The following is a 17531-nucleotide window of genomic DNA, read 5'->3' on the forward strand; positions in this document are numbered from 1 at the left end:
AATCTTTCAACCAGGGGGAAATCAAAGACGAGCAGAGGCTCGGTGGGGGTAGGAGCGCTCCTTCTTGACATGGAGCTGACAGGAGGAGAGGTAAATCTTTGAGGAAGACATCAGGGGCCTTCTATCACCAAAGCAGCAGACTCACAGAGTCTGGATCTGTAGCCCTAACTGGCAGGGTTAGGGCTACTAGGGCAGAACTCCCAAGCCTGGGTCACAATTCAGTCAGCTATTCTTACCAAAGAACTGGCAGACAAGGTAACACGGTACAAGCAATGCAAGGTCGCTAACTCTCTTATTCTCTTATTATACCCAAGAGCCTAAAACACAAGGACCAGCTAAAACAAAACCTGGGCTCCAGCTACAACCGATGACACTGAGGCCATGCTGTTAGTATTTTTGGATGAAAGTGAGTTCAGACTGTGCGTTATGGTCAAAAGCTCTGGAAACCGCGAGCAAATCAAACTTGAGATGTCAATTCTTCTGTCAAACTATTTCCATCAACGTTATTTCCATTTGACTGTTTTTTTGGAGGGAGCAGCTTTTTCTTAGCTTTCACATTATTCCGGTGCAAAAACCATGTATATCCAAATCACTGTAGGCAATGCTGAAAGGTTCATAGAAACCACAGGATGAAGGGTTCCTTCATGTGTTGAGAAAATGATCCTACTTCTCATGTGAAATGTATCATTTAAATCAGATTGGACTGGATGTTCTGGAACAATGCATGGGTCATATATATATATATATAAACATATATGAAAGTCTTCGCTGTGGCTTTGAACATGGCTGCAGCCTTTACAGGCAGTGGATCCTCATATTTTGTGACACAAAAGAAAATGAAATAAATAACAAAAATCTTACCTTAATTCCTTGGTCACCTTTAACTCCCTGTGAAGTAAAAAGCAGAGAAAAATACTGGAATTATAAAAATGACAATCAAACAAATCAAAACGATCACAGCAGCCCACTAGATGGAGCACACACATCTGTATTAGCACAAAAAATGACCATGTCCGAAGTAGGACTGGATAAAAAAAAATTGATTTTCTGATTAATCACAGTTTTATTTTTATTTTGAAAGTGTGGATTCTACTTCATTCAGTCCGTGCTTGCCGGGGAGCTGATGCTAGGTAGCCAGCTGTCTGCAGATGTCAGGCTCATGTCAACACAAACAGTGCAGATGAATTAGTGAGCGGACTTTCAGTTTCCGTCTGATCTGCGCTCAAAGTCCCAGTTAAAGTGGACGCATGTACTTAGTCGAAGCATCTGCTGCTGACCATCCATGTGGAGCGTATAAACGTATGTTCAAAATATGTATGTTGATGACGTCCTTGTAAGAAGTGCATTTTTATTATTCTTGCTTAACTGTTTCTCACATGTAGAAAATATAAAGATGTCTCATGTTTTAGGCTTTTTTGCTTTTGCCAAGGAAAATAAAATCCTTGCTCCGTAGTTTTATAGCCGGGAAACTGTTTACGGTTCAGCCTATGTGACTTTACACTGTTTTATATTGAAGGAAACAGTGTTTCTTACTTGCTGAAGAGTAAGTTTGAGTTAAGGATATATTTATACAACATTGGAATTTTCTGTAACTGAATAATCAAGAACAAATTGATTGAACACTGAAGGAGCAGTTTGTATTTTATCTATTATCTAATCCCTGTGGTAAAACCTCTGGGAAAAAAAAAAAATGCCTGCGAAGGCCTCTTCTCTGTCCCCTTAGTGACCTTCAACTCAGCAGCATCATGCGCTCATAAAGCTCATGGCTGAAAACAGACACAGAGAAACAGGATTCTCGGGTGATTTCAAACAAAGCGAGATGGAAGAATGGTTTAAGTTTACAAGGCAATAATCTGCACAGAAGCTTCCAGCAACAGGGTACTTCCAGTCTGAGCCTGAGAAGAGCTGCAGTATAAACTTCAGAGGGACAATATGTTTTCACTGTGACTTTTACACTTCATTCAGTCTGAGTTTTTATTTCTGGCTTCAAGCAAAATGACTTTCACAGACAGTCGCGTTATTGATTTATCCTGCGGGTTTGCTGTAAAGCAGCAGCCAAAACTGTTTGACAATACCCACATGATTGAAATGTTTTAGCTCTCTGGAATTTAGTGGAAGGGTGAGAGTGAAATTCAGAACAGATCAGTTGTTGAATAGAAGAATTTATATTCTTACACTCAGTGCAGTTTACAGCTGAGTTTTCAAAATAACAACATTAAGTTTGAGGGTGTAATTTAACATAAGAGCAAAATTCCAGGCTGAATCTATAAAGCATTGTTCATTGTTCACACAGTTTGGTTACACAGAGGTACACACACATACACTCAGTGTGGTAATAATCAGATGTTCCCCCTGAGGCTTTGCAGAGGGGCTGCTTTCACAGGTGAGGACTGCACCTCTAATTAGCTCTATGGAGCTTTTCAACTTCTTTTAGTTTTCACGACATGCAGCCGTGATAAAACCCTGCACCTGTGCACCAAACAGCAAACACACAATGTTTGTAACCAACTGCTGAACATAGAGGATCCCCCTAACAGCTGAAGAATGGTCAAAGCTGACAGTAAGCTAACATGTTGGACTTGTCCAGATGGTCTGTGTCCAGACACAGCTCCAAATGCATGCTAATGCTGCTCTGTATCTGCTCGATATCTGCTAACATGTTAAGCACTGCGACTTCATAAGGTGATAACATGTCAGATTATCATTTTTTAACCCATTAACCCTCATTCATGTTCCGTCCTTTCTTCTATAATTTCACTCCTACTCATGTGAAATTTGAGCTTGGCAAAATAGTTCCTCCACCATGAGTGAAGGAAGCCTCATTTCATTTTTTTTCCCCCACCCTCAGTTTCATAATTTTGCCAGCTTTTCCTTTTGTTTTCTACAAAGCCCCAAATCACTAGTCCCTAGTAAAGGATTTGTTGTGTACATGTGCCTGTGTGTGTGTGTTCTCTAGAGGAAGTCTACTAAGTCATGGGAGAGTGGACAAGGACCTGGACGTGGAGGCCAGCATCCACACCGTGTGTGGGTGTGTTTGTGCCAATAAGCGGGTGTGTGTCCGCCTGCTGTGTTCATCCCTGTTTATTCAATACTAAGAGGAATATTATGCAATAACCCAGTAAAAACATTTTCCATCGAATAAATGTCAAAACCATAAACGTAGCAGCAGATGCTACCTGCATCATTTTGTGAGGTCAGGTCCTCTGTATTTTTATGATTTCAGCCATAAACAACCCTCAAAGCCTCATTTTATATATATATTTTTTTACATTTAATATAAATTAGGAAAAAAAAAACTGTGATGCTTGCTGTTAAGGGCCAAATAATGCAGTTAAGCTGGGGGACAACATCCACAGCCTTCATACTAAACTTCATTCTATAATTAAGTTCAAGCTCATATGGAGCAGTCTGGGTCACAAATCACGAAGGTGTCTTCCAAAGTTAGTCTTTTCAGTATGAAATACGCTCTGTGTGTTTCTACAGTCTCCCTGCTGAGTTTGGCAGTAGGTTTGTTTGCAGGACAAAACACAGACAGTAAAACCTATACACAACTGAGATGAAGATACCCACTTACTTTGATCAGCTACTGTTGTTAAATAAATGTTAATAAAAACTTAGAAAGGTTTTGGCTACTTCTTACAGGATGATCATGACTGGAAAGGATTACGTCACGACCAATGTTGAGAAGAGGAATGATAATGACCTATAACCTGCTCCAATGTACTTGTAGAATATGAATATAGTATTAATGTGGATTTTATGACAGCTGTCCTTTAGAGCTGGATTTTAAAACGTTTTGTCCTGAACCTTTAAGTGAAACACAAAACTTCACAATCAATCATGAAAACTTCCTGAAAAATAGTTTAAAAATGAAACACCTTTGGGCCTTCGGGACCGGGTGGGCCTACGTCGCCTCGATCACCCTATGAAGAGACAGAGAGACAAATGTTAACTTAACACAACAGACAACACAAAAGATGACTAATGGCATTGCTGGTGAGTGGGCACAACATGATTTTGACAATGTTAAAACTATCTTCTCCTGATGTCCTCTAAAACTCCTGCTATGATCTGTCCTATGTCACTCACTGAGCACTTTGTTAGGAACACCACACTATGGTCGGCAACAATACTCAGACACACTGTGACATTCAGACCATGACTGATAGGTATTAAGGCCCAAAGTGAACCAAAAAAACCTTCCCCACACCATCACACCACCACCACCACCAGGCTGGACTGTTGAGACAAGGCAAGTTGGGTCCATGGATTCATGCTTTTTCCAGTCTTCATCTGTCCAGTTTTGGTGAACCTGTTTCCACTGCAGCCTCAGATCTCTGTTCTTGGCTGACAGGACTGGAACCTGATATGGTCTCTACTGTTGTAGTCCATCTGCCTCAAGGTTGGATGTGTTGTTCATCCTGAGATGCTTTTCTGTTCTGAGTTAGAGTATCCTTTCTGTCAGTTCCAACCAGTCTGACCTCTGACCTCTCTCATAAACATGGTGTTTCCATCCTCAGAGCTGCTGCTGCTTCACTGGATGCTTTTTGTTTCTGTCTCCACTCTGAGTTAAACTCTAGAGACTCTTGTGTGTGAAAATCCCAGGAGATCAGTAGTTTCAGAAACACTCACCAGCTCATCTGAACATTAACTGAAGCTCCTGACCTGTATCTACAGGATTTTACTCATTACGCTGCTGCCACATGATTGGATAATTGCATGGATAAATAGGTGTACTGGTGTTCCCAATAAAGTGCTTGGAGAGTGTATGTTTTTCAGCCAAACCAAAGCCAGAAAAAATAAAACTCCACTTCCGTCTATTTGTGCATTAATCCCTGCAGTTAGCTGAAAGCACATGATCTGTAAAAGTCCACCATTATCTGGGAAATCGAAGGTTATTTTTTTCTGTTCACAATGAAAAATCCATCAGTTACTCAGTGAACAATGTGTAGTGGAATTAGGGCTGGGCGATATATCGATATAAAAGATATATCGATATATTTTTAAATGGGATATGAAATTAGGCCATATCGTATATATCGATATAGTTCAAACTTGCGCTGTGATCCTTGATCCATCCAGTGCGCATGCGTCACTACGTGTGCAGCCTGTTACGGCAGCTCCCGATTTTCTTTCACTTTTATTCTACTTTTCTTATCTTTGAGGCACTTTTCGTTATTTTTCTTTAATACGTTGGATTACTTTCTTTTCATCACACTGAGGCGTGGGTTGTGAGATTTTTGGGGCTTTTGTTTGCCGTTGCGTTACTTTTTTTGGCGTAGCGACGCAACAACACCACATGGCCCGCATTGTTTACACCAGGGATCAGCTGTTAGACCTCAAGCCGGCTTTTTCACTGACAAGGCAAGAGGAGATCCCTGTTGAAATTTGGCGCAAGACACACCGGGGATGCAGAGGAAACAAAAAGTTACGGAGGAAGAGGGAGGCTCTGAAACATCAAAGGAGAAGTATTAAGCCGTGTCTCCCCTCTATCATCATGGGGAACGTGAGGTCCCTCGCAAATAAGATGGACGAGCTGATGGCGCTGGCCCAGAGTCAGAGGGAGTATCGTGAGTGTAGTGCGATGTGCTTCACGGAGACATGGCTGCACCAGGATGTTCCTGATGATAACGCTACCATCAGGGGCTTCCACACGGTCCGTGCCGACAGAGACTGCGTCAGGAGCGGTAAGCGCAAAGGAGGAGGGCTTGCCGTTCTGGTGAATAATCGGTGGTGTAACCCCGCTCACATCACCGTGAAGGAGCGCATCTGTGGCCCGGATGTTGAACTGTGTGCTGTCGGAATTCGTCCATATTATCTGCCCAGGGAGTTTTCTCATGTTATCATGGTGGCAGTTTATGTTCCCCCCTCTGCAAACCCAAACACCGCGTGTGACGTCATTCACTCTGCAATAGCCCGGTTACAGACTCCGCACCCGAGTGCATTCATTGCTATCTCGTGTGACTTCAAAAAATTTCCCCAAGGGAATTAATAAAGTTTTTTCTGATTCTGATCTGATCTGATCCAAGCAAGCTGCTAACCTGGAGCTCTCAGCACCGCTTCCAGAGCTGAATGGGTGGCTGAGGATGCAGTGCTTCGGTCACATATTACACTTGGCTATTGGTGTTTTACTTTGTGTTTTATGCTGCTATTTCGACCAGGTCTCTGTTGAAAAACTGATTGTTAAATAGAGGTTAAATAAATTAATCGTGACATGTGACATGTCATATTTGGCTTTGACTTTGACTGAACATTTGCTCTCACTTTGTGATAAAAATATCGGGATATATATCGTAAATCGATATTCAGCCTGAAGATATCGGGATATGACTTTTGGTCCATATCGCCCAGCCCTAAGTGGAATAAGTATTTTCTAGCCAGTTTTCTAACCACAACCTTGATTCAGTCAAACATGGTCCTTTTCCAAAAATACTGAAGGGAGCTCACCTTTTGTCCTGGCACACCTGGCTCCCCCTGGAGAGATAAAACAAAGTGTGTACATACAAAGTGCATATCCAGCCAGTAACAAATGCAGATTTACACTCACAGATGTACAGAAACTCAGGTGGCTGAGGATTGATTTGTCAGCTACAAAGTCATGTTTACCACCAAAACGCTTCTTTGATGCTCAGCTATTACTGCTCATGCTAACGTCTATCGGAGTGAGAACCACTGGGAGATTCAGCTCTGACCGCACGAGCTACATTCCTCCTTTTAAATAATCTGTGACAGTCAATGCATCAGGTGGAGATCTACTCATCCAATCCAAAGGAAACACAAACGGGAGATGTATAGTGTTTCAGTTGTGTAGGAGGAGTTGGTCTGAACTTCACAGCAGCTGCACAGAGACCAAGTGGAAACATCTTGACTTGATCCCTGATTTTTGTGGCTTGTTTTATTTGGGCCCGAGTGTGTTTGTCTGTAATAATTCATCATGAGAGGCCACGGTGATGCTAATCACGTTTTTCAGAGTTGTAAGAAGAGAAATTTGTTTACCTTCAGTCCTGGTAAAAGCTGCAGAAACGATGTAGAAATGACAAAAAGGTCAATGTCACACAAGCAATCTTTCACTAATGAGGAAGTTCTGGAAAAATAAAAGGTGGAGGAGCCACTGAACCACACTTACCCTTGGGTCTTTTCCTGGTTTGCCTGGCTCACCAGGCTTCCCCTGTAGGAAAAGAGCAAAAATTCTTTACTCAGAATCAACAAAACTGCCTGTGCTACCTGTTCCATAAAGCCCTTTGAATTTGCAACTGTGTGTTTTGTGGATATAATGAGAACCTGATGTTAAATCCTAAATGTTTTTCCCACTAAAGCAATGAAGTCAAACTGGTACAGTGAACTTGCATCAGGTTTGAAGTTGCACCTTAAACATGTAAAAACTGAACAGCTCAGGTGGTTTTCAAAAGGAAAAGTGTTATGTCTTCAGGTGGGAACATGGAATCAGTGACTGAGTCATGTACAGCAGCATGTGCAGGTTTTAATGGTCCCTTCATCCATGCTACATGATCAAGTTGTGAAAGACTTACAACTTTTCTTCAGATGCTACTTTCTTGTCTTACTAATGCACCAGTTCTATTTTCAAACACAGGAAGTGAATGTCTGTGGATGCCAGCCAGGCTGCAGACTGCTGGGGAAAAGAGCTGTGGACAACTAATCAGGGTGAGAGACACTCCAGGCTTTGGCCTTGGTTTTACTGCAAACCCCTATAAAGCAGGTCTTCAGAAGAGTAGATGCTACCAAAATAAAAGCCCAATCATCTACTTACTTACTTATCTTTTTCTTCTTATTATATATCTTTATATGGTGGAACTTGCACTTCTCTGTATCCTCATTCTCTCCCTCTCTCACTCCCCCGCCCAGTCGAGGCAGGCAGTCGCCCACCATGAGCCAGGTTCTGTTCAAGGTTTCTACCTGTTAAAGGGTCTTTTTCTTGCTCAGGGGGGAAATGTTGGGTCTCTATAAATAATATGATAAAGAGAACAATGTAGACCTGCTCTATATGAAAAGTTCCCTGAGGTAACTTCTGATTTGGCGCTATATGTGGTTCCACTGTAGTCTTCTTTATAACAATTAAGAAATGAATTAAATTGAGTGGGCCGAGAGCCACAGAAAGGGCAGGGAAGTCAGAGGGTAGTGAGAGATGGATGGACACATTGAATGGCGACTGATGCAAAGCTGGAAAAAACAGCTGATTCTCAATTGACTGATTAAAAAGTTAACATCAGACTCATTTTTTGAGTGACAGCTGGAATGTTTTGTATGAACTCAGAATGGGACTCACCGGTGAGCCGCTGGCTCCATTCAAGCCCGGGACTCCTGGGGGTCCGGGGGGTCCTGGAGGTCCCGGCGGTCCCTGTGCTCCAGGCTCGCCCTGCTGAGAGACCTTGAGTTACAATCTGCCATGCTGGAGCGAGCCATGCCAACCACACAACAACCTCACACTACACCACAAATAAATGCAGCAGGGGTTGCGGAGAGGACGGTTAGATGGGGAGTTAAGGCAAGTGGTTTTAATGCTTAAGCACAAAGATCTTGGAAGCACTTATCTGTGATAAAATGTTCTAATCTCAAGGTTCACTTATTAGCTTGTCTGGGGCTTTTTACCATATCCTTATGGACTTCAGGGAATGTTACTCGATCAGGTTGCAGAACCTGATCAAGGACCCTCGGGACAGGGTCTTAGCAAACATCACATGTCTGTGAATATGAGCCTACATCAGGTCAGCCAGCAGTGACCTGATGTAGAAGAGCACTACTTGAAGACACAGCATTTACTGGACATCATGTTACTTCAGGACAGACCTTCAATCATGTAGTGAAGAGTGGCTGTAAATGGGAGGGTCTCAATCAAGGAGACACTCGTTGTCAATGACATCCTTGATCCGGCTCCAGCCATTTATTGACTTTGATGCCTGTTCAGTAAATGGGCACCCAGACTGCTCCCGGCATTCCCAGGAAAGGGCCTCGACCTAGACTTGGATCGTGAGACCAAAACCTTTCACAGCAGCTTCTGAGAAGCTGTCAAAGTCACTGACCAAGAGTCAGTGGACAGCTGTAGAGGGACCAAGTAAGACATTGATGTACCACTGTACCACTGTAGTTAAAAAAAAAAAAAACTCCAGAGAAAGCTACTGAGTGAACCTTTAGAATATCTGATCTCAGATGTGGTTACTCTAGTGTTTATTCTCAGTGATCATCTTTGTAGAGCAAAGCACTGACTTTCTGACATGCCTCACAGAATGAAGGCTAATGATCCTGGATCTTTCCTTTTTCCAGATGACAAAAAAATCTGTAACTGTACAAGTTGTTACTGTTTTTATTTGAAAGACGTGGACGATGTAAATTTGACGATCTTTCCTGCAGCTCCTTTGTAACGGACTCATCATCTGTGTGGTTATTGTGAAGACTGTCCACTGGCAGCCAGAGCCCAGGGAATTAGCTCAAACCAAAGCCAAGACTAAACAAAATCAAATAAAGGAAATTTACAATGAGCACAGGATATGAAGAGAATAAACACACCTCACTGGCTGAAATAAATCTGTCGGGCAGCTACACATCCCAGATCAGCTTCTCCTTTGTTTCACCCTGAAATAATTCCCGCTACACATCCTTTGCGATTCATAAAATCAAATTTCCTGACTCCAATAGATCTGTTCTCTGTTTGGAAATGTCCATTATCATACAGGACAATGGGTTTGGTGCAACTTCTAATGCATTAAGCTACAGTACATGATTTATTTTTACATGTGGTGTGACTTAGAGGATTTCCTAACACAAAGTGCTAGCCTGACTTCAGTCTCTCGGCAATCACTGTGTTACTGCAGGAGAACACACATGTATAATAGCTCAGGACCAGAATGTTGCCAAGCTTCTGTTCTGAGATAATGGAGAACATATCCGTCTACATTAGGTCCGTATTTTATCATTCCTCCCCTGTACTGCAGCGCAGAATGTGTCCAGATAGGATTTATGTCTCTGGAAATGTTAGGCTTTTCTCAGAGGTTATACAGTATACAGTGAAACGGAGCACACCCCTCATCAATATCACCAAAATGTTCATTAATTACTAATCCTGTCCATTTAATACAATTTTATATCTTTTAGCCAAGAAGAATTAAGCCAAGACAGAAATATCTGACTAATTCAGCTACAATGAAAGGTCCACATTGAAGAACCAGTTGCAACAGAAGCCAGTCCATCCTTCATTCCATTCTTGTATTTCTTTAAGACTTTGTATGTTCAGCATAATTTTCGATGACAGATTGATCCTCCAGGATATGGATGATAAGTCTTGTTCGAATCCTTGGAGAGATGTTCTGACATACTTCACAGATTATTATTTCAGCTGCTCTTTGCTGGAGGGGTTTTGTTGCTCTACCTTCTGCTTTAAAATACTCCAAAGCTGTTCTATTGTTTTTACATCAGGGGACAAACTTAACCACCACGTCAGAGATTTCACCTTTTTTCTTCTTTAAAAATTCCTGTGTGAGTTTGCTCCAGTGTGTTTGAGATCACTGTCATGTTGGACTGGGAGTCGTCTTTTCTTTTAGTATCTGGCTATAAAAACATGAATCCAGAGCACCATCTATAAATGCTACCTCCCCTCCACCTTTTGCACTCATGCAGTCCCTTATCAGCATACTCCCATCTCCATGTTTCACTGTGGGCACTCTGCAGTCAGGTCCACCACAGTGATCCAATGAAAGTTATTTTGGTTTCATCTGACCAAAGAATGAGCTGCCGACATTCATCATCCTCTTTTCATGTTCTTTGGTGATGTTTAATCTTCACAGGTGTCATTGTTGTTGTTGCAGTGGTCACAGGTGTACTCCCGTTTGTTGCAGTGGTCACAGGCGTCGTTGTTGTTGTAGTGGTCACAGGTGCACTCCCGTTTGTTGCAGTGGTCACAGGCGTCATCGTTGTTGTTACAGTGGTTGCAGGCGCACTCCCATTTGCTGCAGTGGTCACAGGTGCACTCCCATTTGTTGCAGTGGTCACAGGCGTCATCGTTGTTGTTACAGTGGTCGCAGGCGTACTCCCATTTGTTGCAGTGGTCACAGGCGTCATCGTTGTTGTTACAGTGGTTGCAGGCGCACTCCCGTTTGCTGCAGTGGTCACAGGTGCACTCCCATTTGTTGCAGTGGTCACAGGCGTCATTGTTGTTGTTACAATGGTTGCAGGCGCACTCCCGTTTGCTGCAGTGGTCACAGGCGTCATCGTTGTTGTTGCAGTGGTCGCAGGCGCACTCCCGTTTGCTGCAGTGGTCACAGGTGCACTTCCATTTGTTGCAGTGGTCACAGGCGTCATCGTTGTTGTTACAGTGGTTGCAGGCGCACTCCCGTTTGCTGCAGTGGTCACAGGTGCACTTCCATTTGTTGCAGTGGTCACAGGCGTCATCGTTGTTGTTACAGTGGTCGCAGGCGCACTCCGTTTGCTGCAGTGGTCACAGGCGTCATTGTTGTTGTTACAGTGGTCGCAGGCGCACTCCCGTTTGTTGCAGTGGTCATAGGTGCCATCCTTGTTGTTGCAGTGGTCGCAGGTGTCATCACTGTTACAGTGGTCGCAGTTGCACTCCCGTTTGTTGCAGTGGTCACAGGTGCCATCATTGTTGTTACAGTGGTCGCAGGTGCACTCCTGTTTGTTGCAGTGGTCAGAGGTGTCATCATTGTTACAGTGGTCGCAGTTGCACACCCGTTTGTTGCAGTGGTCACAGGCATCATCGTTGTTACAGTGGTCGTAGGTGCCATCGTTGTTGCAGTGGTCGCAGGTGTAATCGTTGTTGCAGTGGTCACAAGTGTAATTGTTGTTGTTGCAGTGGTCACAGGTGTAATAGTTGTTGCAGTGGTCACAGGTGCCATCGTTGTTGTTACAGTGGTCGCAGGTGCACTCCTGTTTGTTGCAGTGGTCACAGGTGTCATCATTGTTACAGTGGTCGCAGTTGCACTCCCGTTTGTTGCAGTGGCCACAGGCGTCATCGTTGTTGTTACAGTGGTCGCAGGTGCCATCGTTGTTGTTGCAGTGGTCACAGGTGTAATTGTTGTTGTTGCAGTAGTCACAGGTGTAATAGTTGTTGCAGTGGTCACGTGTAATTTTCGTTGTTGCAGTGGTCACAGGTGCACTCCCTTTTATTGCACTGAGGTTGTACCGTGGGACCCATATTTTCATTGTAGTCTATCTAACCTTGATTTTACTTATTCATAAGATCAAATACCCTACACTTCAACTTAAAAATAATTCAATTATCATAAGGTGACAGTTTTTAAAGATTTAAGATTTTAGTTATATTGCACAGGGGTGGGCTCACACACTGATATGGACAGACCGCAGCTGCCAGTAACTACTAATAAAATGTGCTGTGCTGATCAGTTAAACACAGCGTATATGAAGTGTATATACAATATCAGCCATAATTTAATTATAATCAGGATGGAAATCCCATTATATCAGACAGTTAACACTGAATTATATCTCATTCATCATAAAGATGCAATACAAACGCTGTACAATATGTTAGTCCAGCTTGTGTTTTGACAGCAAATTGTGCTGATCTCCAGACAATGCACTGTGTCCTGGCATAGACCACACTGCACTCAAACATGACAGAGCAGATGTAACTGACCCATAGGGGCAGCACACTAAGGCTCCTTCACACACAGCTTTGCCTTTGTTTTGCAAGATCTGATGGACAGTAATGGCTGCAGGACAATGTAAAAACTTGATTCGTTACAAATCACTGTTGCATTGCTGCAAACACACTGATTTGGTGTTGCAGCCGGTAAGATCCTATCGCAAAATGGTCTTTCATTTTTAAGATTTAAAAAAAAAAAAAAAAAAAAGCTTTAAACAAAACATAATGAGTTGCATTTTGCTTGAGATCAGCAAAAATACAGGGCTTTTGTTTGATTTCCTGCCACAAATCATTAGCACACATTCACCAGAACATGACTAAACATTCAGAAGCAGTAGCAGCCAAAAGTTGGTTAATTACAGCACGATGGTGGAGGAGGGTTGCAGAGTTTTGGCAACAGATGACGGCGGTTGGCATCCACAGGACGGGTAGAGAGGAAGGGGCAAGTAGGGGGCAGAGAGAATTGTACCTTGAGGCGTTTTAAGATTAGAGGGCTTATTGAGGGCATGTTTCGCACGGTGATGGGCAACATCTGCCAGGGGGAGTCACAAAGCACAGGTGGCCACCGGTGCAAAAAGGTCACAGGGCAAAGGTCACCAGGAGGCCAGAGAAAGGAAACAGGGTAGAACCAGGAAAATGATGAAAGGAGGGGGGAGGGGTATGGAGGAGAAAGAGAAATAGAACATGAGAGTGAAAAGCAAGGAAATGGGAAGGCAAAGGAGAGAATTAAGGAAACAAGGCTGAAGAAAGGAAAGACAAAAAAAAGAGGCACCAGCACAGCAAACTATGGGCCTGGAGCGACAGAGGGGAAGGTTGATGTACTGTGATGCCTTCTTTTTTTTTATTTCAGAAGAATGTGACCGTGTTCAATTTTCTGTCAGAGTCTGTTGGTCACAAATCAAGCATCACCAACACCCCCTTTTTTCAGGATCTGTGTGCATCAGTGTCCCCCACTGACAGTAAGCCAGGCCCCTAGATTGCAGCGGAGCAGAGGTGGGCGCCAGTCTTGCCACAAAGAGAGTACAGCAGTATAGTTAGCAGTGCACATCGAGACTTACTGTCGCCAACTGTCCAACACAGGGCTGTACAATACGCCGCTTCTGTTGAGATGACCAGCATAATCAGATACAGGTTTAGGAGAGGGCAGTACAGGTGAGATCCTGCTGACAGCTACGTTTCCCCACTGACACCAAGTAGAACCAGCTGCGTGCAACTTGCCTACTTTTTTACACAGCGTACATATTTCCATTGTTTTGATTCTGCAGAAACCTTTCAAACAGATGACCCTCACCCAATACCTGAGACGACTTTAACATATTTCTGTGTTGTCACTTTTGGAGCACACTTTTTTTCATTGTGTGATCAGTGGCGCTATTTTTAAGTAGATCTGTTGAAAAGAAAAAAACAATAACAACAGTTCTGTTTCTATGGAAATATATACAGCAAGTTATAAGTAAATATAAGTAAGGGTATAAATGTAATAAAAGTAGGCAAGTGTCCTGCTTTGTCCCTCACCGTTTCCTGCTGTCCACCACAAAGCTGGACACAGCTTTAAAAGCATGGAAGTCAAAGGCTGCCAATATTAAAGTCAAATTTAATCAAATAGAAATTTTATCTTCTATTTGTGCTATTTGTGCTTTTCTTTATCATAATTTATTGTAATTATAGAACAAAATAACTTTCAATTTCAAATGTCATACCGCTGCCAGAAGTGGAAGATTTCATTTTAATATTGGCATCACCGTGCTTCTTGCAGCAAGTCCAATTAATCTTAATCCAATTTAAAGAGTTTAAGATTGTATCTTATGTAGATGTATCTTATTTTTTTTTTTGGTTTTGTTTTTTGAGGTGGAGAGCAAAGGGTTGAGCAGAGCCTTGGCTTCGGGGCACTGGCTCTCTTTGCGGCGCGACTTGGTGACACCCCAGCTGAGGGTTATCTGTCGGGGTGTTTGGAGGCACCCACAAACCTTCAACGTCAGAGCCTGACTGGAGCGCAAGGCAGCCAGGGTTTTCAATGGAAGATCCTGCACGAAGAGGCCCTGCACACCAAGGAAGTGGTCATTTCAGTCAGTTCTGCTAATGGGTGTGGGGGGCGGGGTTTAGGTGGAGTTCAAACTCATGTCTGCGTGTCACGTACAGGGCTGGAGTCAGAATGTGCCTTTGTTTTATTTAACTTTTTTGTTAGCAGAACTGTAGAAATCATAATAATAATAATAACAGCAAAAAATACTGAAACACCTGCACTATAGAGGGGAACACACCATGGTTAGTTAAGACTGACCAGCTGGTGAAATCCTGACTCCAGCTCTGGCCTTACTGCACAGGCAGGAGAATAATACCAGTCCTCTTCACCTCACTCTCAGAGGAAAAAGGAAACACTAATTTTCCCAAAACACTGAATTATTCCTGTAACAATGGGGCTGCTGCTGAAATACACAACTACATAATAACACAAGAAATGCTGGCCAGTCTTACCGGCTTTGTCTTGAAAGGCAAACTCTCTAAACCATGAACATGTTACCTTTGCCAGCAACCCACCCCCCCAAAAATAGTGAAATATGGTTGAGGCTTGGAATGTGAGCAGACACTGGGAATGGACCTCCCATACAAACTGCTGCATGGGCCTGAGAGAAGTGTATGAAAAACAGATTCCAGAGGCATATAGCTTGTTAGGAGAGTGGCTTTCTTCCATGGCAAAAACATCAAACCCCCAAGTCCTCCCTCCTTTAAACTCCCCCATTCTGAAATACATTTGCCTCAAATCCCAACATGATGTTTTACTGATAGCAACTCAGTAAAGGAGAGGCTCTTCAGCAAGGTAGCAAATGTGGATGTTGTGTTTTCACCTCACGTAGCACTGAGTGACAACAGTAAACGCTGTAGGATGGACAACAGTACAGATTCTGTTTCTGTTTGTAACATAAATGATACAATAGCTGTATTCAAACTGTTTCTGAACATTAACAATGAAGTGGCAGCGAGAAAGAATTAGGTTGACAGTGATGGGCTCTTACCCGGTGAGTGTAGTCTCCACATACGCCCTGAACAGAAGAGAAGAGAGTATGATCAGAAAGAAGGACAACACTTACTGCTCCTAATCAGCTCCTACACACAGGGAATGTTACACGTGGGGATCAGTTATGATAAGTGTTCTGTGTTCTGTGGATAGAACATCCTGATCATCATAGTGAGCCAGCGTTGACTGAAAGTCAGGACCTCTGCTGCTTCAGTATTGAACATTTCTTTGACTCTGTCTTCGTTGTGAGTCCCCCAACTTTAAGGAAGTGTGATGCTAATTTGCTGCAGCATGTCTTTAACAGTCCTTTGAGGAAAGATCTGAATGCGTTTTCCACCACTGCTGGCTGCTAAACTATAGAGTGTGTTAGTCATTGGTGCAAATTGTGAAACTGCTGCAAAGCACGTCTCACCTTCTCCCCTTTGGGCCCAGGTTCCCCCTAGAAAGCAGAAACACGTGAGAGGTTATTCAGTCAGAGTAGAAGATTGGCAGGTTAATATTTCAGACTTCAGACTTCAGAGACTTACTGGCTGTCCTTTAGGACCACGCTGACCCTGAAACACACCAGCAACGCAGTCAGTCTTGAATGTGATTTAGGCATTGATTTTATATTCAACTTGACACAAAACACTCCAATTAACACGAGTCAAATGAGTAAACATGTCAAAGTATCAATCAAACTGATGAATAAGCTATAACAGGGGTCTCTTCAAATCATTATGGGCGATGGCACTCAGTTTGACTTCCCATCAGCCCCTCAGTGTGCCCAGTGTAAGTAGCTGTCAGAGCTCAGCGACTGCTTGATTAATGAAGCACATACTGCTGACCCCACTGGCTGGCTCAGCAGCTCCCAAGCCCCCTTTTGTGGAGGCAACAGCATTTCTACACATTTACCACACAACCCCTCAAAGCCCTTTTCAGTGCTCCCTGACATTTGTCAGGAAGGAGACTAAGAAACACGAGCTCATTACAGGGCCATTAATCAACAGTCAGCATTATTTCAACAGTATCCATCTGGCCTCATTGGAAAATTTGTCATTTTTACTGGCATGGGGTTCACCGAGACCTGGACACAGTAGGCGCAAGTCCTCCTGCTTTCGAAAAACAAACCCCAGTGTGATGACTTCCCCTCGTCTGACTCTGACCAGGAGTAATGATCTTCAAACAGAGCCTTGCCAGAAGCTACTGAAATCAGCGGCGGGTGTGATAAAAGCCAGAGCATCAACCTCAAGCTGAGCAAATCTGGATTGATCCACATCACAACATCATTTAAGAGGAAGTGCTCTTTAATCCTGCAAATCTGCGGTAAAAACTGGAAATAACCCCAGAGGATGAGCCACGTACATTTAAGGTTATGGCAAATAAACTGTGGGTCAGGCATGGTTAAGGTCAGATAGCTAAAATACTTTGGTTAGAGTTCCAGGTCTCAAACATGCCACATATCTATCCACAGGCTCCATAACTTCTCTACGTTCAAGGAAAATGAATCTGAATGCGGAGCATAAAGTTAAATAGCCTGTGGAAGCTGGAAGTCCACACACTTGTTTTGGCTCTGTAATAGCTGGGAGTCAGTCATTGTAAGACGAATTATATCAGAATGGCTGATTTCAAAATCATAATCGTGCTTTACCTGCAGCACGATGCTCACTGTAAGGCTAATAATCGAATTATTTGACAATATCGACGTTATTGCTCTAGAAAACGGTTGATGCATTAAATGTTCTTATGCCTCAGTGAGTCTAAAATCCCTTAGTGCCCATTTCAGTGAGTCAAAGTTTTACCCACCTACCCCGGCTGAAAGCCAGAGTGTGGCTAACAGCTCCCATCTGGTTAGACCTTTTCCCTACTGCATGCAACCCACTGTTAGCCATTACTGTGCTGCAT

At 43.2% G+C, this 17531-nt stretch overlaps 1 protein-coding gene across 12 annotated transcripts in view; it reads right to left on the reverse strand.

The window, feature by feature from the left end:
• col13a1 (collagen, type XIII, alpha 1) overlaps positions 1-17531 on the reverse strand; it is a 105638-nt gene that overhangs the window by 27274 nt on the left and 60833 nt on the right. For 9 of the 12 annotated variants that reach the window (XM_041049336.1, XM_041049334.1, XM_041049331.1 and 6 more), the window contains 10 exons: positions 16175-16201; positions 16060-16086; positions 15646-15672; positions 13101-13163; positions 8285-8377; positions 7127-7168; positions 6997-7014; positions 6448-6474; positions 3879-3923; positions 862-888 (listed from right to left, as the gene is read on the reverse strand). In XM_041049336.1, the coding sequence (XP_040905270.1) occupies positions 862-888; positions 3879-3923; positions 6448-6474; positions 6997-7014; positions 7127-7168; positions 8285-8377; positions 13101-13163; positions 15646-15672; positions 16060-16086; positions 16175-16201 (396 nt within the window). Of the gene's footprint in view, positions 1-861; positions 889-3878; positions 3924-6447; positions 6475-6996; positions 7015-7126; positions 7169-8284; positions 8378-13100; positions 13164-13689; positions 13732-15645; positions 15673-16059; positions 16087-16174; positions 16202-17531 lie in introns of all 12 variants that reach the window. The other 3 variants (XM_041049338.1, XM_041049329.1, XM_041049327.1) reach the window with 2 other exon arrangements.

This window comes from Toxotes jaculatrix, chromosome 11, assembly GCF_017976425.1.
Source record: "Toxotes jaculatrix isolate fToxJac2 chromosome 11, fToxJac2.pri, whole genome shotgun sequence".
Taxonomy (NCBI): Eukaryota; Metazoa; Chordata; class Actinopteri; family Toxotidae; genus Toxotes; species Toxotes jaculatrix.